Source organism: Pyricularia pennisetigena, chromosome 2 (assembly GCF_004337985.1).
Source record: "Pyricularia pennisetigena strain Br36 chromosome 2, whole genome shotgun sequence".
Classification (NCBI taxonomy): domain Eukaryota; kingdom Fungi; phylum Ascomycota; class Sordariomycetes; order Magnaporthales; family Pyriculariaceae; genus Pyricularia; species Pyricularia pennisetigena.
The window spans coordinates 1,894,531-1,919,686 of NC_043741.1; the positions used below are offsets into that span (position 1 = coordinate 1,894,531).

Sequence of the window (25,156 nt, forward strand, 5' to 3'; positions counted from 1 at the left end):
CGGTGGTGCTGTGCCTTGACTCTGAACGGCTGGCGTAGGAAGCTTGGGTGGTTGGCTTGCTAACTGCTCGTGTCGGTGACGCGCGCGCCAAAGTTCAAAGTCGTAATTTCCTTGCACCGCCAGTTCTCTCACAGGTATTTAAGAGAATACGTTGTCCCCAAGTAAGCACTTCACAGTAAATTGGTCGAGCTAGCCGAAGTTGAGTGTACAGAAGAATTGGGGTCGATTAACATCTTTGGAACGCACCCTGGTAATAGAAGGTGCCGACAATTTGGGTGGGGCAGAAACCAGACCAAGTCCCTGGCGGGCGAGCATCAATTGCACTGCACCCTCATCTGTTACTCTCTCAATGTCACTATTTTCAACCCATAGGAGCTTTTTTTTTGTTGATTATTTCTAATAATTGAACTCGGCGCTCATGTAGTTGAATCTTATGCTCGCATTATGTTTGAAAAATGCAAGCATGTAAGCGTGTGGTATGATACTCAAAAGCTCAATGTGACCAGGCGCTCCAATACCTCACGATATGGAGACCGAAAATATTCAGTTACCCAGCCTTACATACAGAAAACAGCGAGCCTCTCTCAGCAATTCCTGCCTTTCCGCCCCGCTATTGCATGAATAGATTTGTAACCCCTAAACGCCTTGCCTGAGGTCCCGATTAAGGAAAACATTATCGAATACAGTATCAATCTACGATGATGAGTGCAGCATGTCCACACCCGTTTTGCCTTGAAGACCAACTGGCCTCGTTCCGCAATCCGAACCACCATATTAGATGCTCGACTAGGGGCAGGCTTTCATGACGACGGGCAGCTCTAGTAAAAGCCATTGACGTTCTGCTTTTTTGTCGGCGGGGGGCCAGAAGGCTCATCGTCGTCCGACAGTGTCAGATCAATGACTGCTGCCGAGCGCTTAGTTCCCGCCGAGGCAACCGAACGGGGCATAGTTGACCCCTCTCTCGAAACTCCGGTATTGGGAGTGCTGGGTAATTGTAATGACCGACTCGGGGTGGCTGTCCTGCGGCCGCTGAAAACGCTGATGTCGGATAATATCACTTCATCATCGACAATGTAGTTGGTCTCATTACCAACTCCATTCGCGGCCTCGTCCCTCAAATCCACCGACTCAGAGCCCGGTATTCGCCATTCTCCGCTGGGATCTATTGTCACCTGCTCAATCGACTGCGACGTCTTGGCTAGAATCTCGCGGGCGTACCTGTGATAGGACGGTTAGCCTAAAGGCGCAAAACAAGAAGCTGAGGCACGTGAATAGCTAGCTTACTCGTCGACTGCAAGGCTATCAAAGGGAGCGGGCTTGTTGCAGATGGGACATATCCATTGCGGGCCTTGCTCTTGCAGTTGTAAGTAGGAAAGTGCGTCAAAACACTGTATGTGTTTACACGCCGTAGACCTGACAGGATCTACCAGTCGTGAATATGACAGTGGGCATTTTAACGACATGTTCGACGACGTAGTCTCAATCTCCGTATCTTGTGCCTTTCGAGTAACTAAAAAAAAAGTGGTGAAACGTGAGCTGGCTTGCATCCATCAAGGCGCTGCATGTTTTTGTTCACTCACTCTCCGCAACCACAGAAGCCCGGGGGATTCTCTTGCCAGCCCGGATCTTCTCGACGAGCGCAGGGGCCTTGTGCGACTTGCATGCATAGATGGAAACGTAATACCTCTGTAAAGACACAGCTGTTAGCACAGGATCCCTCTCGGCACCACCGCCAGACAACGCTGGGACCAGAAATCAAGTATATTTCTGGGCTCGGATATGCCTGACTTGTGTCTCCTTGTATTTGGATGGGACACGTCCCTTGTCGGTCAATGCATAAGTGAACTCGACATTGTTGATATAGGCCGCAGGCCTGAGTCGCAATTGGTCAGTGATGTCAACGGGCCTGGTGGAACCGGGCTTGTTCTTTAGGCCTCGGAGGTTCGCCTTAACTTCGCCCCCGTTAACCTTGAGATCCGACTGGTAGGGGAAAGCAATGTCCTGGACGCCGGTATCTGCCGTGGAGCAAAACACAAATATCCTGATTGACGGGTCGGACAGGTGATTGCCGAGCTCATGGGCCTTTAACGAGATGGAGACCGTATTGCGGTGATGTGCCATGGCTTAGCCTGAATGTCAGTATTGGTAGGCAGCAGGTGGGAAGAAAGGCGGCATCAAGGCAAAGAAGAATTTACTAACCCTCGCATACCCTAACGTCGGCCACAAGTGCCTTGGGTTCATAGAACGGACTCGGCTTGAAAGTAACTCCTGGTCCTGGTACGGTTAGGACATGTTGAAGCCAGGGTGAGGGAGACTGGCCCGTACGACTGGCATGGTGCGAGAACCCGGAGTTGGGCCTGTAGCTGTTTGAATGGCCGGAAGCAGGGTAGCCTCCGGCCGGATAGGTCGTGGGTGACTGCGAATACGTGGGCATGGCGCGAGATGCCGCTGGCGTGTTGCCGTAGACTGAAGGCGCAGACGAGTGAGCATTCGGATAGTACTGATTACCAGATTTTATGCTGTCAATGCTGCTCTTGATTTGCTGAAACCGGGAACGATCGCGTTCGCATTGGTAGATTACTGTGTGAACGTTAGTAGATGCCAATTTCTGGCGCAGTTGAGTAAGTGTTGGCTGCGCTTCTGAAAATGTGCATGTGAAATGTAGTTGGGAATGTTGGAGATGGAAACGAAAGCGGACTAGGTGCACATAAATAGGTAGATATTGGAAGTGAGGAGGGACGTATTGATAATCAGGCTCCCCGTTCAAGATACGGCACGTGGGTGCTGGTCAGATTAGGAGTAGCTAGGGCTGGAACGGCTGCCTGTTTGTCAAACTTACGTTCCACGATACGGCGCTGAAGGTCGGCTTTTACGCCGGAACCCTTCAAACCGTTGATTTGGCAGATTGATTGAAGCTGACGGTTGAGAAGCGTATTGCTCTGTATCAGACTGACCAGGCTTTGGATCTCCGACTTGGTGGGTTGTTGGGCTGTCATGGCTGCTGCTGGTGCGGTTTTGGGCGGGTCGAGTCTCGAACCCACCACCACCGACGACCTAAATCCTCCCTCCAGTCACTTCGTCCACTTCCAAGAAAGGAAGGAACGCCCTTGCGACCTATTCTACCCGAATCTGGAAAAGGCAGATAGGTACTAGACTTAGGTGGATCTGTAGGTAAGGTAGGCAGGAAGGTACCTAGGTAGGTCGATAGGTACTTGGGTGGGTACCTAGGGGAGAAAAACCAAATCTCCTCACTATCCTGTCACCTCTAATGTCCCGAGGAATAGGTGTTTCGCCCAAGAATAGGTTGATCAAATCAACAAGGCAAAGCTAGTTGCTCTAAAAGACAGAAATCACACGAAGGGGCGGCTAGACGCCGAATAATCCCCCAAATCTGCAGATCCGTCACCAAATTGCGAGGCGAAGGGGACCTTGAGGAGTTACTGGCCTCCACTGCCTAAGCCTTGTCTGGGAATGTCGCCAAAATAACCCTCTCAGCTTCGAAAGTTCCCAGTGCGCCCCTCGTACAGGACTGCCAAACGGGGTGGCGAAAGCCGTCGGTTGCAGTAAATCGATCGGCAGGGCTGCTTCTGGATGTGCACCGGCTACGGGGATGGAGGCTTGCGCGAAGTCACCGATGTTCTGTACTTATCTGCGGAGCGTATACTCGCATCTGTCAGTAAAATACAGAACAGTAAAATCAGACGTGGGAAGAAATCAAAAGGCAGACAACGTATTGCGCTACGTAGAGAACTGGCGCGATTTCACGCCCCGCCGCGAGGCGTGGAGGCGTGGCGATGCGTTCCTAGGTAGGCAGCTAGAAACCAAGGGACCTTGTTGCGTTACATACCATTATGAAAGACTCTCTGATCGCTAAGGTGTCGAGAGATGAAGTTATGTCTATTGACATGGGTGCAGGGAAACATTACTGCCGCCCAAGCTGGTTGAAGCGATGATGAACGTCGTTCACGTCCGTCGAGGCTGAAGCGCACTTATCCCTGGATAAAAATCATTGGCTGACACGGTCCGTGGCGGGGCTTGCAGGGGGCCCGATCCGCCCCAAGGCTTAGACTGATTGAACTTTTTTTTTTTTTTTTCTGCCGCATTTTCCATGAAGGGCCTGTGGCGGGGCTTGTTTGAGCATTTACACCCATCCATTTTCACATCAATACGACCTAAAGACCGCTGGACCGTATTTGTTTTCCATCACTGATAAAGCAAGACATCATCTTTCTGGGATTTCATCACAAGAAATCCACTATCTTGGAAACGGGCTGCAGAAGTCATGGCGAAATCACTGCGGGCCAGCTCAAGGAAGGCCAACAACCAGAGGCTGAAGCGCAATGTCTTTGGTCCTGTCGAAGCTGCTCGCAATGAGCGACTCTCCGCGAAATTGATGGAAATTGCAACCCAACCCAAGGAGGCCAAGATGGAGGATGCTGCTCCAGGTAATGCATGGCTTCTTTTGCTTTGTTTTGGGACAGCAGAAGGCTCGTTGTCATCTGGCTGGTATTAATAAGTTTGCTTACTGACCGCCTTGCTTCAGAATCCGATGAGAACGCTCAGGCAGAGGACGCTGCAGAAGACGCAACCGCTACTGGTAAGCTATAATCTTGACCATTCTTTGTCGTCTACGCTGTACAGTAGTTATATATGTATTTTTTTCTTCTTTTTTCTTTGGTTACACTGCACATGCTGACACTAGACACTTGTAGTTATGGAGGTGGATTCTGGCTCAGCCCCCAAGGCTGCTTCATCCAAGAAGAAGAGGGTTGAGAAGAAGCGAGGCAAGAAATCCAAGTCTGCCATAGTGTTTTCTAGCTACAAAGACAGGATTGCCAAGAAGAAGAGGTGATCTTGAATTTGATGTTATGATTTGCTCTTTCTTTATTTTTAATACCCATTCATCAAATGCAGCCTAAACTGGGCTTTTTACTGTCATATAAGGAATCAATGTACGAGAATCCCATCTGAAATGAATGCTTCTGCTCACTCACTCTCATAATGAAATGAAATTTATGAATTTCTCATCTTTGGATGAACCCCTGGCCCGGTGATCCCGCAAGGACAGGGATCACAATGTAAATAAATGTGGGGCAGTTAAGGATGGAAAGCGGTAGCAGTTCTCGCGTCTTGGCCCAATCAAATGGAAAGCCATCAGCAAGGTGCTCCAACTTGGCCCGATTCTCACTGTGAGGAAGCACTGAGACAGACACCTTGGCCTCAAAAGACGATTGTGGCTCAGATGTCTTTGAGTAAAGGGTAGCTCACCGGATGTAATAATTCTTTTAATGGCGCCCCGGGCCTCATACTTCGTTTCCACGCCCACCCCTCTTTTCTAAAGTCGTGATCCGACAGAACCCCAGCTGGCCTGGCCTGGGCCAGCCCAAGTCGACGATATACTTCCGGGTTAATGCAGATACGGCTGAACTCGATCCAACATGCAACCGAATCGAGAAGGACTGAGGCTGGCAACGGTGCTACTGGCCGCTGCCAATATTGTCATCCCCATCGCGATTCTAACTTTTGCAAAGGGTTTCTTTCCGTACAAGCCATCGCTGCCGGGATTGTCCAAGTATGAGGATGTCGAACTGGGACTGGGGCCTACCCCGGATGCACCGTTTGACAAGTTGATTTTCATGGTGGTGGACGCATTAAGAAGGTGACTCTCTCACAGGTGCGCCAGCTTTTATGGGATAAACGGTCATGCTCACACTCTGGTGTTTCTTTCTTTAATATAGCGACTTTGTGTTTTCTAAAGAATCTGGGTTTGAATTTACCCAATCGTAAGGACCACCTACATCACCACCAATCCATCATGATATAGCAATGCGCACATAGAGCAGAGATACACGCATGTTCTGGTCTTAGTTGATCTGATCTATCATTCTGAACACAAAGCTAACCGGCATTATAGACTTATCCGCAGTGGCAGTGCTATTCCATTCACGGCGCATGCAACCTCTCCCACGGTTACCATGCCCAGGATCAAGGCCATTACCACAGGGTCTATTCCATCCTTCCTTGATGTCATTCTCAACATCAACGAGGGTGACGAAAGCTCATCACTGGCTTCTCAAGACACCTGGCTGGCGCAGATGAAAGCAAAGGCGACGGGCAAGCTCGTCATGCATGGAGACGATACATGGCTAAAGCTGTTCCCCGGCACCTTCGACCGTGCAGATGGCACTTCCAGCTTTTTTGTGGCTGTATGTCTATGTCTGTTCCTGTGTCGTTTATACTAGCAGCAATTATGAACGTGTGGTTTTTTTGGGGGTTTTTTTTTTTTTAACGCTTAACGTGCCTAGGACTTTACCGAAGTGGATAACAATGTGACGCGTCATATTACTCCGGAACTGAACAATGAAGACTGGAGTACACTGGTCCTCCATTATCTTGGTCTGGACCATATAGGGCACAAAGGCGGTCCGAGAAGGTGAGTCTGATTTTGGGCTAGGGTAATTCTGGCATGCATGCTGATACTAGTATTGCCAGTCCTTATATGCTTCCAAAGCAGCGCGAAATGGATCACGTCATCAAAGAGATCTATTCAGCCATCGACTCCAAGCCAGCTCTTCAGTCCACGTTGCTAGTTGTTTGTGGAGATCATGGCATGAATGACGCCGGCAACCATGGAGCCTCTTCCCCTGGAGAGACTTCCCCGGCGCTTGTCTTCATGTCTCCGAAATTCAAAGCGTTGCAGAATAGCTACACCGCTCCAATGCCGTACAAGGAAGACTTTAGATACTACAACGTTGTCGAACAGTCTGATATGGCTCCGACGTTAGGAGCTCTCCTTGGCTTCCCTGTACCCAAAAATAACCTGGGTGCACTGATTCCCGAGTTCTTACCATTCTGGCCTTCTCGTAAGCCCTGATAGCTGTGGATATACTCTTTATGCTCATCACTAACAAGATTCCAGGTCGAGACAAGACCCAACTGCTGCTGCGCAATGCGCACCAGATTTTAGGCATCGTTGAAGCTACCTATGGGGAAAAGCTATTCACGGGCAGTCTTCCAGAGGAAATCTGTATCCACGGAAAGTCAGCTATGGGCGCTTTAGCCTGTGAATGGAAGAAAATCCTCGAAGCTGCGGGTGATGAAGTGACGTCTGATCGCGAGTTCGACGCTGAATGGGTGCCTCGTACTGTTGCTGTAAGTTGCATGGAAGTTGTTATCTCCTTGAGAAGGTCTGCCATCTTTTTATTCTGACTTGGTCTGCTCTGCAGTGGCTTCGAGAAGCACAGGGCATCATGAGCAGCATGGCCAGCAACTACGACATGCAGAAGCTCAAACTCGGCCAGAGCATGTCTGTCGCAGCAATTGGTCTCACTCTTGGAGTGCCGTATCTTCTCGGAGACGAACCACGGTCCTACATTCCATTGTCTTTGATCAGAGTGTTTTACAGCATTATGATGTTTGCAAGCAGTTATGTGGAAGAAGAACACCATTTTTGGTACTGGTTCACCACTGCTTGGCTCGCGTATATCGGATTCAGGCGACTATATTTGTAAGAACTCCGCTCCGCTGCAGCCGCAGCCCCTGACCTAGAAGCCCATGGAAAGAGATCGCCTACTGACAACGGCCGAAACAGTGGCAGTGCAGGGCTTTCAGCCGGCGAAATCGTGTCTATAATGGTAGGTCTGTTGGCGATGAGACTCTTGAGAAGCTGGAACCAGACAGGCCAAAAGTTTGCCGGCGATCCGGATATTGTCAAGATCTTCTTGAAGCCACACCCGACCCTCCTTTGGACCTTGATACTCGTCACTTATTTCTGGATTTACCGTGAGCTGCTCAGGGGCTTTAGTGGTCTGCCAACACCCATCAACATCACGGGTACCACCACAATTGTCCTGGCTGCTTTGTCCTTCAAGCTGGCATTTACATACGAAGAATCCCCCGAGATAGTGCCTGGTTTTGCCCGGACATTACTCAAATTTACTGCAGGGGCATCACTATTGAACCGCGCTCGTGTTGTGTTTGTTGGCCTAGCCGTTGGTACTGCCTGGGTGATTTTCTCCATGGTCACCAAGCTTGGCCGGTCAAAGAAAGCCACAGGTCGGTCTGATCCATTTCTAACCCCGCCGTTTATATAGAACCGTGGAGAACATGGCTCACTGACTGGTTCTGTTTTTATATAGGCTCCGCAACACTACACCACCTCTTTACCCTCCTCGCCATGACGCAGTCCCGCGCCACCAACGTGCCCCTGTTTCTCATCCTCGACGTCATCTTCAAATTCATCAGCTCCCAGCCTCTCACGCCAGAGGAGTTATCCACCACAACCCTCCTGCTCCAGTTTGCCACATTCTTTGCCATTGGCGGCACAAACTCCATCTCGTCCGTCGACCTGTCCAGCGCGTACAATGGCATCTCGGACTTCAACGTCGTCGCCGTCGGCATCCTGACCTTTATCGGCAACTGGGCCGGCCCCATGTACTGGACTTTTGCGACAAACACACTGCTGTTACGCAAGACCAAGGCCGGCGCCAGCCTTGTCTTTCCTCGGCACGTCGCCGTGCTGACTATGTTTACTGCAGCTAGCGTCGGCGCCATCATGGTCGCCTGCACGGTTATGCGCACGCACCTCTTCATCTGGACCGTTTTCTCCCCCAAGTACCTCTACTGCATGGCGTGGGCTTTTGGTCAGCACTTGGTCGTCAATGTCGGTCTCGGCGGACTGCTGTACTGGCTGGGCTTGCTTTGAGCTTGCTGCTCTGGGTATGGCTTTTTTTTTTTTTTGTCTTCTCTTGTTTCTCTTCTTCTCTCCATTTACGTTGCCCAGATCTCTTATGTACATTAGAAATTCATAGCTAGATTTCATGTTTGATAGATGGTTTACTGATATACAAAAAATCCCAAAAAGATAAAACCGGCAAAAGATGGCCCATGAAGCGAGGGGTTTTACGACGGAAAAAAAGGTATTTGAACCAGACTAGCTGAACCAAAAAAAAAAATACTAGGTAAACTACCTGGCCAACCCGCATGACTATCGCTTTCCTTTCCGTACCTCTGCCTTCTTCTTGCGCATCATCCTCTTGCGACCTATGATCTGCTGCCTCATTGCCAATTTTTTACCCGCCGACTTTGAAGGCTTCTCGCCTTCTCCCTCCAGCATCTCCTCCTGGGCCCTGTCGGAACGAGTCTTTGTGGCATCATCCTTGATTTTGCTGTCGTCGCCTGTTTTCAGCTGAGGCTTGGCCGCATCTGTCCTAGCCAGACCCCTTGCCCTATCCTGAGCTGCGCTCCGCCTGGCAACGACGTTTGCATTCTCGATGGCAAACTCGACAATGAGTCGCGTGGCCTTCTTGCCGGTGCCGCCCTCGACGGCGTGGCCGTTCAGCCAGCGCGCACCCATCAAAGCCCATCTGTGTGACGAGTACTCGATGAAGCCGTAGCCTCTGCTCTTGGCACCGGCGTCGGCGGGGGCGCCCTTTCTAGGCTCGGCCACCTTGGAACCGTCTTTGCTTTCAAACACGACCTTTGCCTGCGATACGACACCGCTACGCTTCAGCTTACGCTTGTGCTCGGCTTCCTTGCCCGTTCGGGCAGCCCGTCTCGACTCCTCCTTGGAGAGGGGTTGACGCTTGCCCGCCTTGACGTCAGTGGCAAATCCCACGACGGCCTGTCGCGCCAGGGCCTTGAGGTCCTTGGATGTCATGCTGCGGGGGATGTTGCGGATGGCCAACCGCGTCAAGCTCAGGTGCAGACTAGGGTTGCTCTCGATCATCTTCTTGCGCTGCTTCGCGCTGGCTTCCCTCATCTGGATCTCGGATTGAGGGAGCTGGTTGTATATGGGTGAGTCCGGGCGTATCTGGCCCTCGTTCAACAAAAACAGTCGTCTCTTGTCCTTCTCCTCCGAGTCGCGCGCCGCCGCAGCCTCGGACGTGAGCTGTTGCGCCTCTCCCTTGCTCAGTGCCTTGGACACCTGCAGAATACGGCCTTCCAGAGTGTACTTGCCACTCATATCCACTGTCTCGTCTTGGAGGACGGAATGCTTGGACAGCGTTGGAGCAGGCCGGTATTTAGGCGCAGCCCTAAGGCACGACTCTGCATCATCGGTGTTGAAGAAACAAACGAAACCCTTGCCAGCCGACTTTTGGGTGGCATGATCCATGACGACTCTGGCATACCTCACGGCGCCGAAGTGTGCAAAGTGCTCTTTGAGCTGCTCATCGGTTGTGGTGAACGGTAGGTTCCGTATGAAGAGTGTGCTAGAATTGTCTGTCGTCTGCGCCTTTTTCTTGGCAGATTCCGCATCCTCCTCCTCCTCGTCGTCGTTCACATTTGCCCCTCCTTCCTCTTCATCTTCGTCATCCTCATCGTCGCTCTTCTTATCTTCGTCATCATCCTCGTCGCTTTCATCCTCATCTTCTAGATTGTCACCCTGGTTGGCGAAGAAGTTCTTGAGATCTTCGTCCTCGTCAAAGTCATCATCCCCTTTCGATTTTGTTTTTGTACTGGCTTGATCGGCCTTGCTGTTTGCCTTGGCGTCGGCCTCCTTGGTCTTTGCCTTCTTGGGTGTGTCAGAATCATCGTCGTTCTGCTGCTGCTTCTCCCAAGTAGCCTTGTCGACAGCCCAATCAACGGCGATAGTTCTTCCGTCAACTTCCTTGCCATTCAGACCCTCGATTGCCTTTTCTGCATTCTTCCTCCCCCGAAGGGTCACAAAGCCAAAACCCGACAGCTTGCCTTTGGAGTTGGGCAAATCGGAAAATCGGACCTTTCCATAACTTTGGAAGAGAGCCGAGAGCTGGTCCTTGGTCTTGATGCTCCATGGCAAGTTCCGTATGATCAACTTGGGTGGCTTGCGATCCTCGGCCTCCTCTTCCTCCCTTTTGCGCTTCTCGGCAGCGAGTGGCGTTTCAACAGCAACGCCGGCCTTTGTTGCGGCACGATGTCTCGGCTCCGCGATTTCCAGCCTCATACGGCGACCGTCTATCAGGTGGTTGTCAAGCTTCTCCTTGGCCTGTAGCGCATCCTCGGCGTCAGTAAAGGTGACGAAACCATATCCGCGAGGGGTCTTTGTCTTTTGGTCAAGGACAACAGTGGCGTGCTTGACGGGAAAGTGTTGCGAAAAGAGTTCGGTCAAAGTCTCGCTGGTGGCGCTGGGGGGCAGAGATCGCACGAAGAGTGAGCGGCGCTCTTCAACTCGGGCTTTCTTGGTAGGAGGTGCGGCAGTGGTGGTTCCTGGGACTTCTGCGGCGGACGCAATTGCTTGCTCCTGGATTGCCTCGGCCTCTCTACGCCTTTTTTGGCTCCCAGACTTGGCCATGGTCGAAAGTTTTCCAGTGGAGTGAGTTGTACTTGGCGTGGATAGAGTTCCTTACAAACTCGTGCACTACCTTTGATGTTCCTCCCAGTAGCTGATGAAGCCGCTGCCAGAGAAAAAAAAAGTTCCCCAGTGAGTGGGTCAAGCTTGTCGATAAAGCTTGTATGCGGTGCAATCAACACGTGTAAAGTGGGGTGGGACCCTTGCTGTCTTTGTTCACAGGTACAGAGGTTGAAGCCCGTTGGTGAGGGGCATTCCATATGCGCTAGTCCTAATCGAGGACTTTGTTGACAAACATCACCGTTAATATTCATTCAATCCGCCTCCCGTTTTGCAACCGCGTAACTGAGTTGACGACAACGCGCTTCGACATACCAAATTCAATTCGATTTTTAGCATCCAGACGATGATTGGTAACACCCTGAATTCATCAAATAACAATTTTGATCTCCGTTTATTCTTGAGAGACTACAAATTATAATCTAACCACATTCGACGTCTGATTTTATGCGAAAAGCGGTGGTAGACAGCCGACGGATCAACTTCACCCACGCGGACCTTGGCAACCATTCAAATCTGCGACGCCTTCTTTTTCGCCTCTTTTCAGTCTCTTAGAGCTAGAGATATACTTTTTTAGATATCAGATACAGTCAGAAGCTACCTCATGCCGGCGCGTGCATCTACGCGATCGACGCGGACCAGCGGGGTCTCGCACAAGTCATCGTCGGCAACCCTCAACCCGAGAGCGTCGCATGCATCAAGGATATCTACTACCAGCATCGACCTCCCCGAAGAAACACCAGACAATGCGCTCCGTCACCAAATTGCAGCAGTATTCCGCGATGCTCAGCGCACGACTGCAGCGCATCGAAAGCTTGCAGTAACGCTCCGCAAGATCCAGGAGGCATGTTGCTATGAGCCGACAAGCAGCAAAACCTCGGCCGCATCCGAATTTGGCGAGGATGACTTCAACGCTGAGGTCGCGAGATGTGTGCTGCGAATCATGCCGGTCAAGAAGACGGAGAGTGCGGGTGAGAAAGTGGTCAAGTTTCTCGCCTTTTTCTTGCCGCACGCCATCGCCAAGGACAACGAACTGCTGGGCGAGGTGGATGAAGATGCAAGCACAATGCCTGAGACACCAACGACAAGGCTCATGGGTCATCTGATGGACACTATCCTGCCTCTTCTATCGGCCAAGGACAAGTACGTCCGGTACAGGTCCACCCAGCTCGTCTCCCAGATCATCAACTCCTTGGATGCCATAGACGACGACCTCTTCCAAAAGCTGCGATACGGGCTGCTCAAGAGGATCCGAGACAAGGAAGCCATGGTTCGCACCCAGGCCGTCCTTGGACTAGGTCGCCTTGCAGGCAACCAGATGGAAGCGGAACCAAACTCCGATGATAGCGACGATGATGCTAGCACTGAGCTGCTGCCTAAGCTGCTCGAGGTCCTCCAAAACGACCCTAGCGCCGATGTACGACGCTCGCTGCTGGTGAACCTGCCAATCTTACCCAACACACTGCCTTTCCTGCTCGAAAGGGCGCGGGATTCAGATGCGCTCACGCGACGCGCCGTATACTCACGACTGCTTCCTGCCTTGGGAGACTTCCGGCATTTGTCACTTTCGATGCGCGAGAAGCTTCTTCGGTGGGGCCTTCGGGACAGGGACGAAAACGTGCGCAAGGCAGCCGGCCGGCTGTTCCGTGAGCGTTGGATCGAGGACTGCGTTGGTCCCCCTGAGGAAACAGAAGAGGGCCAGCCGGCTCAGCCAGCCGCCCCGAACTTTGATGGGCTGCTAGAGCTGCTTGAACGTATCGACGTCGTTAACTCTGGTGTCGAAAACGGCGTTGCCCTCGAGGCTATGAAGGGTTTCTGGGAGGGACGACCGGATTACCGGGATGCGGCGTGCTTTGACGACAACTTTTGGGAGACGCTTTCGGCCGAGTCTGTCTTTATGGCCCGCAGCTTCAACCAGTTTTGCCGGACAGAGGGCAATGGCAGGTACGAGTCTCTGGTGGAGGAGAAGCTACCCGAGGTTACGAAGCTCGCTTTCTACCTGGAGCGATATATCAAGGTCCTGATCGATGCCATCAAGAGAGTGGAGGAGCAAGAGGTTGGGGAGGACGAGGACGAAGAAGACACGGTCGAGCAGGAGTTCATCGTCGAGCAATTGCTACAAATTGCACTGACGCTTGACTACTCGGACGAGGTCGGTCGTAGGAAGATGTTTGCCCTCCTCCGCCAGACCCTTTCCATCCCGGAGCTGCCGGACGAGGTCACCAAGCTCACAGTAGACGTGCTGCGCGATATCTGCGCCCCAGACGCTGCTGGGGAGCGTGAGTTCTGCAGTGTGGTCCTCGAGGCTGTGGCCGACGTGCACGACACCATTGTCGACGATATGGGTGGTGATGAAGATGAGAGCTTCCATTCGGCGCGTTCCGAGGTCAGCAGTGACGGCACGCCCACCAAGGGTGGCAAGCCTGGCAAGGACGCCGACTTGTCCGAGGAGGAAAAGCAAGAAAAGCTGATCAAGGAGCTCATGATAAACCTGAAATGTCTGCACATTGTGCAGTGCATGCTTGCCAATGTTTCGGGAAGCTTGCAGTCCAACGACTCACTGGTCTCAATGCTCAACAACCTCGTCGTACCAGCAGTACGCAGCCATGAAGTTCCCGTTCGGGAACGAGGACTGGTTTGCCTGGGTCTGTGTTCTCTGCTTGATCGGTCGCTCGCCGAAGAGAACCTTACTTTGTTTATGACGTTTTTTAGCAAGGGGCACGCAGAGCTTCAAATCACCTCCCTTCACATCCTTACCGATATCCTGAACGTGCATGGTGCTCAGCTCCTCTCGGCCAACCCAGCTCTCCAGAAGGTATACGTCAAGGCATTGCGAGGCGCCGGCAAATCGCCCGAGGTACAAGCAGCCGCAACGATTGCCGTTTCCAAGCTGCTGCTGGGCAGGGTGGTTACCGATCCCGAGGCATCAGCAGAGCTGCTAAAGACGCTGGTGGTTGCCTATTTCGAACCTTCGAGCTCCGGTAACCAGAGCGTTAGGCAAGCGCTCAACTACTTCCTCCCGGTCTTCTGCTACTCGCGGGCCGAGAACCAGGATTTGATGCGGACGGTCGCGCTCGACGCCCTCCACACGCTCTTCAACGTGCGGGAGGGCTACGATGACGACGAGGCGGACATTGGCGACGAGATGGTGAGCATGAGCACCATTGGCGCCTGTCTGGTGGACTGGACCGATCCGCGCAAATGCTATTCGGCAGGTATTCTGGGCGACGCAGAGAAGAAGGCTGTCAGTGGCGATATTCACCTTGACTTTGCCTGCGATATCCTTGCCAAGCTCGGGAGCAGCATCAGCAGTAAGTCTTTTTTTTTTTTTTTTTTTTTTTTTTGTCTCATAGCAAGTTGTATATGTGATGCGAAAGACCAAACGATACTTGAACTGACACCCACAAAGAGGAAGAAAAGAAGATCGTAGCCGCCCTGCTCGGAAAGCTCTACGTGTCTCCGACATCCACCGATGAGAAGATCAGGGAAACGTATGCACAAATGTCCGAAGCCGTCGAGAGCCAGCTCGTCTCGGACACAACGGGCCGCAACGCCCTGTACAAGATTCACGTTGCTCTGGGCAAGATCGTCAACAACCTCGATCAGCAACAGCAGCAGATGGAGGGTTATGGCAGACGAAGCATGAGCAGGAGCACATCTGTCGGTCTCGAGGATAGAACCATTGTTCCCGAGGACAAGACTATCACGATGGAGACGGACATCAAGGAGGAGGACGAGGGCAGTGACGAGGGGACCGTCGTCCACAGGGCCGAGACAGAGTCTTTCACCGAGGGAGAAACCGAGTTGTAATTTTGCAACATTGTGTCACGCTTTGAATGGTTCTTGTTTTGTTGAAATGATGTTATGAGCTGGGTTTGGATTGAACCAAGTGTCCCTGTTGCATTTTTGCACCTGGGTCGGGTCGGGTTGTTTCGTTTGGACACATGTAATGACTGGGTTGGGCAGAGTCAATGTTTGTACCGGGTTTTAACGTAGCCGAGTGGCTGCTTTTTCATCATCTCTTGCTAATTCCAAACCACATGATCACGGGTCCTGCTGAAAGAAGAAAAATAATGATGACTTCATGTTCTTTTCTTGAAAATGTGCTATGTTGTAGACTTACAAACAAATTGAGTTTTTTTTTCTTGTTGGCTGGCGCAATCACCAGTGTTCTCAACGCGCCTGAACCGCTGCAGGAAATCTAGCTCTATTACTTCCAGTATGATACACAAGATTGGTGGGAGGGAAATTTTGGAACAAAATCATGGACCGTCGTCCCTTTTACAACAGTAACCTTGCCGGCTCGTTCTCCAACACAACCTTGATTCTTTCAAGGAAAACCTTGGCGCGCTTCTCCTCCGTTTTCGGCACATTGAGGCTGAACAGAGGCACATCGGCATCGGTCACATTGAACTCGGCCGAAGGCTGCACAGCCGGCTTCCTAGCCGTGGTGGCTGTCCCAGACAGGATGTCGATAATGTCGGCCTGCTGGCGGCTGCTGGAGAAGGCGGGCTGTGCGACAGGAGCGGCAGGGGATGAGATCATGGGGAAGTAACGGCCGCGGGTGGCGCCGTGCCCGGCCCGAGGAAGACCCAGAAGGTCGTTGAAGAGGTCGTCGGCCGAAGGATTGCGGGTCGGTGCCGGGAGGCCTTCGTTGGCGATGTCTGCTGCTCGCTCGATGAAGGTGGCCAGAGGCAGGTTGACGGCCAGGTTCTTGTAGACCTTACGGTGCGCGTGGAACGCAGCCTCCAGCGACACGGGGAGGCTGACCTGAACCTGCTCTATTCTGGGAGCAGGCGTCTCAGCGGCGGCAGCCTTTGTCTCCTCCTTGGCAGGCGGCGGAGCCGGTTTTACTATCTTGATGTTGCTGAGGTCCAGATGTGAAAGCCTCTCGAACATCTCCGAGATGGTCGAGGGCGTCTTCTGGTTGATGGTGCCAAGGTAGGCCAGGACGTCACCCTTGAGCAGGCGACCATTGGGGCCCGAAGGCGTCATCTCCGCCAGTGCCGCCTCGTCCAGGCCCTTCTCCTTGATGAGGTGGGCCACTGACGGCAGCAGGGGGTACTTCTGTTTGGGCGCCTTGCCGTCGCCGGCAGCCTTGGCCGCCGACTGGGTAGGCTGTGCTGGCACCGAGTCGTTGGGCGGAGGAGCCGAACCGCCGCCATAAGTCGACGAGCCTTGGGGCTTGTCCTCCTTTGCATCGTCCTTGGCGCCAGACTCATCCTCGGCGGGGATCTCAAGGGTCGAGATGTCGTCACCCTCCTCAGCAAGGACGGCGATGCGGGCACCAACCTTGACTGCCTTTGCACCGTCGCCCTGCAAGATCTTCATGACGACGCCCTCCTCCTGTGCCTCGACGTCCATGGTGGCCTTGTCGGTCTCGATCTCGAGCAGGACATCGCCGGCCTGGAACTTGTCGCCCTCCTTGACGCGCCACGTCGCGATGTTTCCCTCGGTCATGGTCGGCGATAGGGCTGGCATGGTGAAGTTCTGTGCTGCCAGGGCGGCGGTCGAGGTCCTGAAGTCTATTTTGCAGTTTTGCAAAATGGGGGTTTGGTCAGCTAGCTGTACATGCCAAAGACTCCATAGCATCTCGACCAAGAATGGACGACTCGACTACGGGGACCAGGTCACATCAGGACATACCTCTTCGTGCGACCGTAGACTGCGCGAGCCTCCGTCCGCCGACTTGTCCCGCCCTGCCGGACAGGCGGCCGAGTGAAGCTAATGATGCCATCCTGCAATTGCGGCAGCGGGACTTTGACGGTTGAAAAAGTCAATTGCACAAACGGCCGGATAGGTTGGAGCTTCAACTGCTGTTGCTGCTGCTGCTTGCTGCTTGCTTGCTGCTGCTATTTCGGACCAAACGTTGGAGTAGCTGCGGGCGTGCTGCGAACCAAAAATGTTGGGCGAATTCGGACGGCCCCACTTTAATCCTTTTGCTTTTGGGACGCTCGACGACGTTTGGTTCGTCCAATGCGTTTATGGAAACAAGAGCCTCTTTGCCGTTTTTTTTTTTTTTTTTTTTTTTATAACAAACCAAAATGTCGCATAATAGAAATACTCCGATGTAGCTTGCGATCTACCAAGTACCTGCAAACACACTCATCAGTAGTATCTGAAACTCCGGCCTTTTTTTTTTTTTTTTTTTTTTTTTTCTGAACGCGAATCCGTATCTACGTAGTTTGAGACCAGACCTTGCGCGAGTACTGTTGAGTATCCGCTAAAATGATCTTTGACACACAATAAGCTTGGCCATACGATACAATGTGAAAAGCAAATTACTACAAGAAGATTATATACCGAAGTAAGGACAGAACGCTTCCCAACTGGAGCCATATCAACCAACATGCTGCTCGCTCAGACAATCGCTAGCCGCCCTATGAGAAACAAGCCAACAAGAAGAGGGGAAAAAAAAAAAACCAAAACCAAAGAGAAACAGTCAACTAAATATACTTGAGCTTCCTCGCAGTGCAGAGGCAGAGAACGACAAACGCACCCAGACAGCCGAGAATCGTGAAGAAAGCATCCAGGCTATCGACTTCCTGGTAAGGGACGTGAACGTTCATGCCAAACAGACCAGTGACGACGTTCAGCGGCACAATGATAGACGCAAGGAAAGTAATCTTGGTGAGCATCCTGTTGGTGTCGGTGCCCTGCGTGATGTTGTCGATGGTAAGTTGTGTCAAATAGTTGCCATGAGAACGAGAGAGCATCTTCTCAAAGTGTCCCAGGTTTGTCATCATCGTCACCACGTGATCCTGAATATCACCAAGATAGAGACCGATGTCCATCCGCGGTGTCACCTTGTAGTTTTCGTTGCAGCGCTTGGTGAAACCCTTCAAGACATCCGCCTTTCCGCCCAGAAGGCGCATGAGAGCCATGACGTTCTTGCGAATCACGCCGATCTTGCGCAGAAAGGTATGCATATCATCGCTGCGCGCAATGAATACCTCGTCTTCGACTGCTTCAGTCTCCAGCTCAAGCTTGGAGATGACAGGGCCGAAAGAATCCACAATGTCATCGCTGTTATTGGTAGGCCAAGTCAGCATTCATGCGGATCAAAGCTGCTTTCTGCAAATACACAGGATCAAAATCAGACGTTGCTCACATCAAAGCATAGCATATCCAGTCGCTGCTCAGAGCAACGTAATCCTTCAACGCAGCGATTCTCTTGCCAACGTGGCTGGCGTGTAGGTTCGACTTGGAGCTGAAGCTGAGTGTCCCCTCGCGGAAGACGACCACATAGACGTAAAAAGGCTCAAATTCGGTATCCCCGTTCTCATCCTGAACCTTCTCGAAAGTACGGAAACAAGCAAAGTAGTACGAGGGGAACAATTCAATCTTCTCGCGAGTCTCCTGGGTTGTGATATCTTCAATAGTAAGAGGGTGGATACCAAAGGCTTTGCAGATTCCGCGCACCTCCTCGGCCGTGGGGTTGCTGACATCGAGCCACCAAACTCCGTCCGTCTCGCCTCTGGGGAATGAGAACAGGCCACGGATATCCTCACCAGGAAGAATCAGGTCGCCAAAGTACTGAGCGTGTATGGTCGATTCCCATGCAGAGGAGAAAAAGTTAAATCGGTTCACTTCTCGAGGCAAAGCAGTCGGCTTGGTGGCTTCGGTTGCAGATCCGGCGTCGTCTTTCTCATTCAAAGATGAAGTCTTGCCCATAGGCATGTCCAAGAAATCTCCATCCGAAGTCACCACAGGCGAGGAGTGAGGAGCCGTGGATGGGCGCATGTCGGAAAAAACTTTGTGGGTGGGGCGCCGCTCCAGCCTCTCGGTTTGCTGCAGCTCATAGTCGGATTGGATGAAGCTCTCGAGAAAGTCAAAGTCGATGTGCAGGCGGTCACCCATGTGGTCATCTTGCACTGGAAAGCAGACGTCCTCCTCCGCAGACTTGTTGGTGCTCAAGCTGGACGCATCGTCGCCAGGGGCGGTCCTGACGGTAGGCTGACGGCTGCGGTAGGTGTGTCGGCTGGCAACCGACGTTGACCGGACAAGTTCGTGCTCGTCATTGCGAAGCCGGGGTTCCGAATTCGACATTCCACGCTCACGCTTACGTGCCTGAGCAAAGGCTTTCACCGAGTTCGGTGGTGAGACCGAGCGCTCTGATTCTACAGTCGGGCGTCGTACGCGGAAGGGGGTCGGGGAAATGTCGGCTGCCTCATCGTCTGTAATTGCCTCCTCGAAGTCGCGAACTCGAACCGAGGATGCTGTACCACCCTGGTTGTTCTCTACCTCCAGTTGACGTCCTCCGTAGAGGGAATCGAACGTTCCGCGGCGTGGGCGGTCGGCGCGCTGGACACTGGCCGTCTGATGACGGTGGTCATCGAGCTCAGGAACCGGGGTGGAATAGCCCGAGTCCCCGGCGTGCTCGTCGTGGTCAGACATTTCTGCAAAAGAAACTCACGAGACGGGCTGGATGGCCTGGCCTGGGCTTTCGCTTGGATTTTAGTACGCCGAGTATGCAATGTGGCACACGGTCAGTGGCTTGCAAGATCGTTCCGGGATCGTTCCGGCGCAGGGCCTTGGGGTTGGCTGCTGTTCTGATACTGGAAACTTCGACCGCTCGCAAGCTGAATATAATTCTTTCAAGGGTCGAGCATGAGTGGACGGCAACGGGCGGCCGGGTGCCGTCCGCAGCGGATGACTTGGAAGTATGAAGCCAGCGTGATGGGAGAGCTCTTGGAGGAGCTCGATGGCTAATGCTGGCTGGGTTGCTCGCTTTGTTGCTGGCTGAAAGCCACAGGAGCCGGTGTCGATAAGCGAACCCTTTCGGGTGCGAAAGCTGTGAGAGCGTGCTCCCAGTTAGGGTGGCTTGGTGTTCACTCCGCTATAGGCCCAAAATTTAGGGCATAGGAGTGGTGAGCAAACAGGAAGCCGAGATGCAGTGATTCCCGCCAACTTGACGACTTTGTAAAGTCTTGCTCGAGATGCCAGGTGCTTGGTGCAAAGGCAGTCTATATCGTGCCACACCAATAAGCGCGCACTTTTGGTATTTTGTGACGGCGGCACGTCAAACTGGCGTGCTTTTTTTTTTTTTTTTTTTTTTTGCTCCCTCGGAGATTTTATCTGTTTTTTTTTTAGGTTTGAGGCGCAAAAGTGCGGCAGACACACGTTCAGTTGACGGGCAGCAAATGGTCAATATCAAAAAATGCACTGGGCAGAAAGTATTTCGCCAAGTGCACGATTGATGGACTATTTGTAGTGTTGAGCAGCGAAAAAGGTTGATTTGGGCTGAGAGATTTAGAAAAACACCTTGAGAAGCGAGGTTGTGCCTGTGGTGGGCCTGGGGCTACTATTCTACCGTGTTGTAGACCGGACCTGAGGAGGCAAACCGAAGGGAGGGAAAAAGAAAAAAAAAGCAATCGAGCGCACTGCTAATACAGGGGTGCGGCAAAAAGACGCATGCGAAACCCACCGGCTCATCCTAGCCACTGAGTGACAAAAATAATGTCCCGCTCGTGTAGCCAGTGACATAATGCATAATGTACCTCACCGTTGAGTTACTAGTACGTAAGGACCATAGTATTAATACAGCTATCCTCCCTTTGGAAAATTTCATCACCGATTGAGACCACCTATTAGTTATTTTGCATCAGTGACTGATACTTACCTAATTATATTTTGTCACGAAAAAAAAAAAAAAATTTACTAGCAATCTGTTGAGTATATTAGTCACGTCCATTACCTCGTACAGGTAGTGGGGTGCTTGGCGAACAGAAAAGAAGTTTCGTTTTGGGCACCCACTCTAGCCTGGAAAATTCTGTCCTGTCCACAGCGTCATCTTACTTGTTCTGCGCGCGATTTGCCAGCTGAAGAGCCATCGGTCCACTACGCCAAGCGGCGGTGAACTGGGAGAACAAAGAATGAATTTCTTATTGGAAAAAATGCCAACAGCTACAACGTTTTTACTGGCTGGCCGGCCGGCACATGCGGCAGCATTGGACTATAGTAATAAGGAGCTCTTCGACCTGATGATTTATTTCAAGATCAAAATCGCCCGTGATCGATCCGTACCCCTCGGTTTCTCAGTCGGTCTAGCAATCCGTGGGCACACGCGTCCAATGAGCCGTTGATCACGGATCTTCCATGAGACAGGGAATGCTTTGTGCGCCCAGAATGTCCGGTAAATTCCTTCCCCAGTATTGTACACGTAAGCTCGACCCAAGTCAGGCGCCAGGTTAAGTTCCATTTGCTTGAAGAATGCTCCAATTGCGCTACAGTCGCTAGATATGCTTCTGGAATGCACTGCACCACGTTCAGCTTAAACTTTGTGAAGTTGCAGCCGCAATAAAAAGAACACTTGGACTGCATCTAAGCCAGTAGCGGCTCGGCAAACACATCAACGCATCCAATATGCCCGTATTCAGTAATAATAATGCAGAGCCGAGTGGGCAGCCCGGAAGCCCGAATTGGTTTGCTTGGAATCACCAATTCCCCTGTCCGATCTGGATGGAATTGAGGGTTGAGCCTCACCCGTCCTGAGAAAACTCAACAATGGAAGTGGAAGGAAGAAAAGTCAATGCCGGAAAAGTCATTTATCAGAATTACCCCTCCGCTTGCAAGGTTACTGGCTCACTTCCACCCACATTGTTCACTAAACAGTTACTGCGCAAGTTGGAAACGGTCTGATCTGGATCATTAAATTATAGACGAACTTGCTGAACAGATGCACTGAGTGCGGAATCCCGACTTGTCTTGTTCAGTACCTAGTAACCAAGGCGCCCAACTGCCTACGGACTATTCACTTTTCAACGCATGTGTCGATTTTTAATTGCAATGGATTTAATAACATTCAATGTCTTGGACCCTTTCCCTCGCATGCCCACATCTCCAGTGAGTACCCACCCTCGTCACATTAGCCGCATATACCTATGGATGTTGATCGAGACCTTCAGAGCAATGGTATGCGATATTTATCAAGTCAGATATATGGACTCGAGAGCAGAAAGTTTAGTATTGATTATGTACAATTGCCCAAAACATACCGACTCTTTATTAGTGAGCTATCCGACCGTAGAAGGCCAGTAGTAGTGCACCGGCAGGTCTTGTGGGCTACGGAGTCAGTAAGGCCTAGCGTGGGGTCGGGCCCCGTTTTCATGCCCCACCCACGCATGGTGTCCAATTGCCGTAAGCTGGGACTTGAACAGCCACGTTGTACGCAAGGCTGATTAGAGGCTCGGCCTTTCACAAGCACCAAACAACCGGCCTCGCCAAACGATCGATCACCCATACATTGTCCCGCAACTCGATAACAAACAACACAGCACAGGTTTTTAGCATCAGCCATGGCGGAACAGCTTTTGGAACAAGCTCGCGATATCTTCGAGGGTCAAATTGTGTGATATGCTCTTCTGAAGTTGCCTTGTTGACATGATCTATTCTTTCAACTAACATGTTCCACTCCCACTCTAGGACTTTGAAGGCCAGAAGCTGGCGGATAACCTAGCCACTATCCTTCTTAGCATCGTTGGGGTACGCTATTTACATTTTCCTTGACACCCCACTATCGACCAACACCAGCTGCTAACCTGAGATCGTACGCTTGCAGACCCTCTCTTTCATCGTTGGTTACTTGCTGCAGGACATCAAACTCGCTGTGTACATAGGTCTTGGGGGAACTGCACTTACGTTCGCCCTCATTTTGCCGCCCTGGCCGTTCTTCAACCGCCATCCCGTCAAGTGGCTGCCTGTGGGAGGAGGATCGAAGCCGCTACAGACACCACAGAACATCATTATAGACGAGAAGGCGCTGCGGTGATGATCATAGGGTTTTGAGCGAGGAATCTGTCAGAATGCAGGGTATCCATTATTTTTGATGGAGCGTTGGTTTGCAGATCGCAAAACGAAACCAAAACAAGCAGGCGCTTGCCAAGGTCACTGTCTATTTTGCTGATACATGCAGTACCAAATATTCTTGTTCTCGTCGAGCAATTTTTGTGTGTATGTGAGCCTGTCGCCCAACACCCGGATCTCCATCTCTCTCGGTTCCGCCTCTGCTCTGTAATCCCCCTGTCCCCCGGAATTGAGCGTTTCCCTACTCGCCAGGGAAACTCGACGAAGCTGTCGGTGCCGTTGGACCCATGGCCGGCTGCAAGCCGGGGTGTAATGCTGCTATGTCTCATCCCCTCTCAACGACCATACTTCTGGAACTCCCAGTCACGGTTATCCAGGGGACAAACTTGTCGTGCCTTCAGCCACCTCGAGATGCAGTGAAAGTGGAAAGCGTGCTATTTTAGGGGTTTGTTTTTTTATCAGCAACTGCAATACGGGTGCCTTCTCGCAGGTCTTGTAAACACTCACATTGCAGATACCCCAAGCAACAGTGCACTCCTCGCTCGTGGCGGATGCTTGGTTTGCTTGGCATTCAATACCTGAACAGAAGTCAGCAAGTTGAAAAAATGACTGCAAAGTGAATAGTATGTGGGAATCTTACAGAGATCCATGATGTGGTTCCGGCAGATGGCGCAATTGTCGACGACAATGTCCCAAGCCCAAAGCGCAACGGCGTTCCACTACAAGTACTTGTCAGAAACCAAACCGTCGGGACCCGATCTTAACGGCGCTGCATGCTTACCTTCTTGACCTCGAATCGCTTCTTGCCCTCGCCCGTGGCGCCATCGCCGCCCTTCTTCTTGGCCACAGGGCCTGCGCCACCTGGCGCGTCTGTCATATCAACATCGGCCATCTCGAGTGCGGGGATGTTGGTCGGTCGTGAAGTTGGGAGATCGCAGGTTGTCGTTGTTTCGGTTGTGTCGGTAGCAATGCGCACACACAAGTCTCTTGCTTTTGTGGGGAACCACAGTCGCTGTCGGATCTTTGACGGTGGGGTGTTTCGCGGCAAACATGCACCTTGCTAACTTCAGTTGGGGCGCGGTTTCGCTCGCCGAGTGCGAGGCGACGGGAGGACGGATCGGACCTAACAGCCAAAGAGGCGGTGGTGGGGTAAAATGTCGGAGTGACCGGCGGGTGACCTTGCCTTGCGCACCAATGTCTGCTAGGTGCCTCAGAAACCAGTAAGTACGTACGTTCAAGGAGCCTGGGCATGAGGTACGGTACTCACTGACCCTTACCTCCACTTTCTGCGGCACAGTAACTTCTACTGTGATTCTCGCCCCACCAGACTGGGCTGCCTCACGGTACTCGCCCTAGGTACAGTTCGACGCAGCAGGTTCGGCGCAAGTTGGTTCAAGTGTCCAATAGGAGAAACGAAGAACAGAGAAGAAAGAACCTTGACGCAATCTAAGGCGGTATGGAATCCATCCCATCGTTTATTGTTCGAAAGAATCCCACAATTTCATCGATACCTGAGGTACTTCTGTAAATGATAGTTGTTCCTCAAATGAATGGGACTTGATTTCTCCCTTTTTCTGAGTCAAGCCACTGGCTCGATAACCCCTAGCCCCAGCGAGAAACCAACTCGCCCTAGCCCATAATCAACCTGATTAGCCTGCTAGCCGCCTTGCCGCTGGCCACCTCGCGTACAGTACCTGTTGACCGTTACAGCACTGTCCGTACCTGGGTCCTAATGACGTGGGCGCCATGCATTCAGCCCTTTGCTTTTTGTTGCAGTGTTTGCCCAATACATCAGGTGGTTAGCTGGGCAGGCAGGTAATAGCAACTACTGTAGGTAAGGTAAGGTTAGGTAAAGTAAGGTAGTATGTTTGCTTTCCGGAGTGCTGCATACCTATCTCATATACGTCGGCCCGGATGTTTTGTTTCGCCATTGGCTCTGAGGACAGAGGGGACTAGACTAGTCGGCTGACTTGAGCGCGGCTTCGCGATGGAAGGTTGTTGCTACGAAAGATAGGTTTCCTC

At 51.9% G+C, this 25,156-nt stretch overlaps 9 protein-coding genes across 9 annotated transcripts; 4 read left to right on the top strand and 5 right to left on the bottom strand.

Annotated features, from left to right (window-relative positions):
* Positions 1–818: 818 nt before the first annotated feature.
* On the bottom strand, positions 819–2,996 carry PpBr36_00508 (uncharacterized protein; the record flags this gene model as incomplete). Its single annotated transcript, XM_029887701.1, has 6 exons — positions 819–1,218; positions 1,285–1,354; positions 1,581–1,686; positions 1,789–2,123; positions 2,200–2,580; positions 2,840–2,996. The coding sequence occupies 6 exons, from the start codon at positions 2,994–2,996 to the stop codon at positions 819–821; spliced, it is 1,449 nt and encodes a 482-aa protein (XP_029751859.1).
* A 1,286-nt stretch (positions 2,997–4,282) lies between these two features.
* PpBr36_00509 (uncharacterized protein) lies at positions 4,283–4,852 on the top strand (the record flags this gene model as incomplete). Its single annotated transcript, XM_029887702.1, has 3 exons — positions 4,283–4,445; positions 4,544–4,597; positions 4,713–4,852. The coding sequence occupies 3 exons, from the start codon at positions 4,283–4,285 to the stop codon at positions 4,850–4,852; spliced, it is 357 nt and encodes a 118-aa protein (XP_029751858.1).
* A 586-nt stretch (positions 4,853–5,438) lies between these two features.
* Positions 5,439–8,704, top strand: PpBr36_00510 (uncharacterized protein; the record flags this gene model as incomplete). The annotated part of the gene is made up of 8 exons (XM_029887703.1): positions 5,439–5,659; positions 5,915–6,206; positions 6,306–6,433; positions 6,493–6,863; positions 6,920–7,152; positions 7,227–7,507; positions 7,592–8,055; positions 8,139–8,704. The coding sequence occupies 8 exons, from the start codon at positions 5,439–5,441 to the stop codon at positions 8,702–8,704; spliced, it is 2,556 nt and encodes an 851-aa protein (XP_029750752.1).
* Positions 8,705–8,986: 282 nt separating this feature from the next.
* On the bottom strand, positions 8,987–11,272 carry PpBr36_00511 (uncharacterized protein; the record flags this gene model as incomplete). Its single annotated transcript, XM_029887704.1, has 1 exon — positions 8,987–11,272. One exon carries the CDS (start codon positions 11,270–11,272, stop codon positions 8,987–8,989), a length of 2,286 nt encoding a protein of 761 aa, XP_029750753.1.
* A 661-nt stretch (positions 11,273–11,933) lies between these two features.
* On the top strand, positions 11,934–15,139 carry PpBr36_00512 (uncharacterized protein; the record flags this gene model as incomplete). Its single annotated transcript, XM_029887705.1, has 2 exons — positions 11,934–14,640; positions 14,739–15,139. 2 exons carry the CDS (start codon positions 11,934–11,936, stop codon positions 15,137–15,139), a joined length of 3,108 nt encoding a protein of 1,035 aa, XP_029750754.1.
* A 471-nt stretch (positions 15,140–15,610) lies between these two features.
* On the bottom strand, positions 15,611–17,066 carry PpBr36_00513 (uncharacterized protein; the record flags this gene model as incomplete). The annotated part of the gene is made up of 2 exons (XM_029887706.1): positions 15,611–16,854; positions 16,976–17,066. The coding sequence occupies 2 exons, from the start codon at positions 17,064–17,066 to the stop codon at positions 15,611–15,613; spliced, it is 1,335 nt and encodes a 444-aa protein (XP_029750755.1).
* A 709-nt stretch (positions 17,067–17,775) lies between these two features.
* On the bottom strand, positions 17,776–19,726 carry PpBr36_00514 (uncharacterized protein; the record flags this gene model as incomplete). Its single annotated transcript, XM_029887707.1, has 2 exons — positions 17,776–18,355; positions 18,441–19,726. 2 exons carry the CDS (start codon positions 19,724–19,726, stop codon positions 17,776–17,778), a joined length of 1,866 nt encoding a protein of 621 aa, XP_029750756.1.
* Positions 19,727–22,626: 2,900 nt separating this feature from the next.
* On the top strand, positions 22,627–23,099 carry PpBr36_00515 (uncharacterized protein; the record flags this gene model as incomplete). The annotated part of the gene is made up of 3 exons (XM_029887708.1): positions 22,627–22,677; positions 22,754–22,813; positions 22,890–23,099. The coding sequence occupies 3 exons, from the start codon at positions 22,627–22,629 to the stop codon at positions 23,097–23,099; spliced, it is 321 nt and encodes a 106-aa protein (XP_029750757.1).
* A 370-nt stretch (positions 23,100–23,469) lies between these two features.
* On the bottom strand, positions 23,470–24,026 carry PpBr36_00516 (uncharacterized protein; the record flags this gene model as incomplete). Its single annotated transcript, XM_029887709.1, has 4 exons — positions 23,470–23,568; positions 23,642–23,712; positions 23,775–23,853; positions 23,916–24,026. 4 exons carry the CDS (start codon positions 24,024–24,026, stop codon positions 23,470–23,472), a joined length of 360 nt encoding a protein of 119 aa, XP_029750758.1.
* Positions 24,027–25,156: the final 1,130 nt, after the last annotated feature.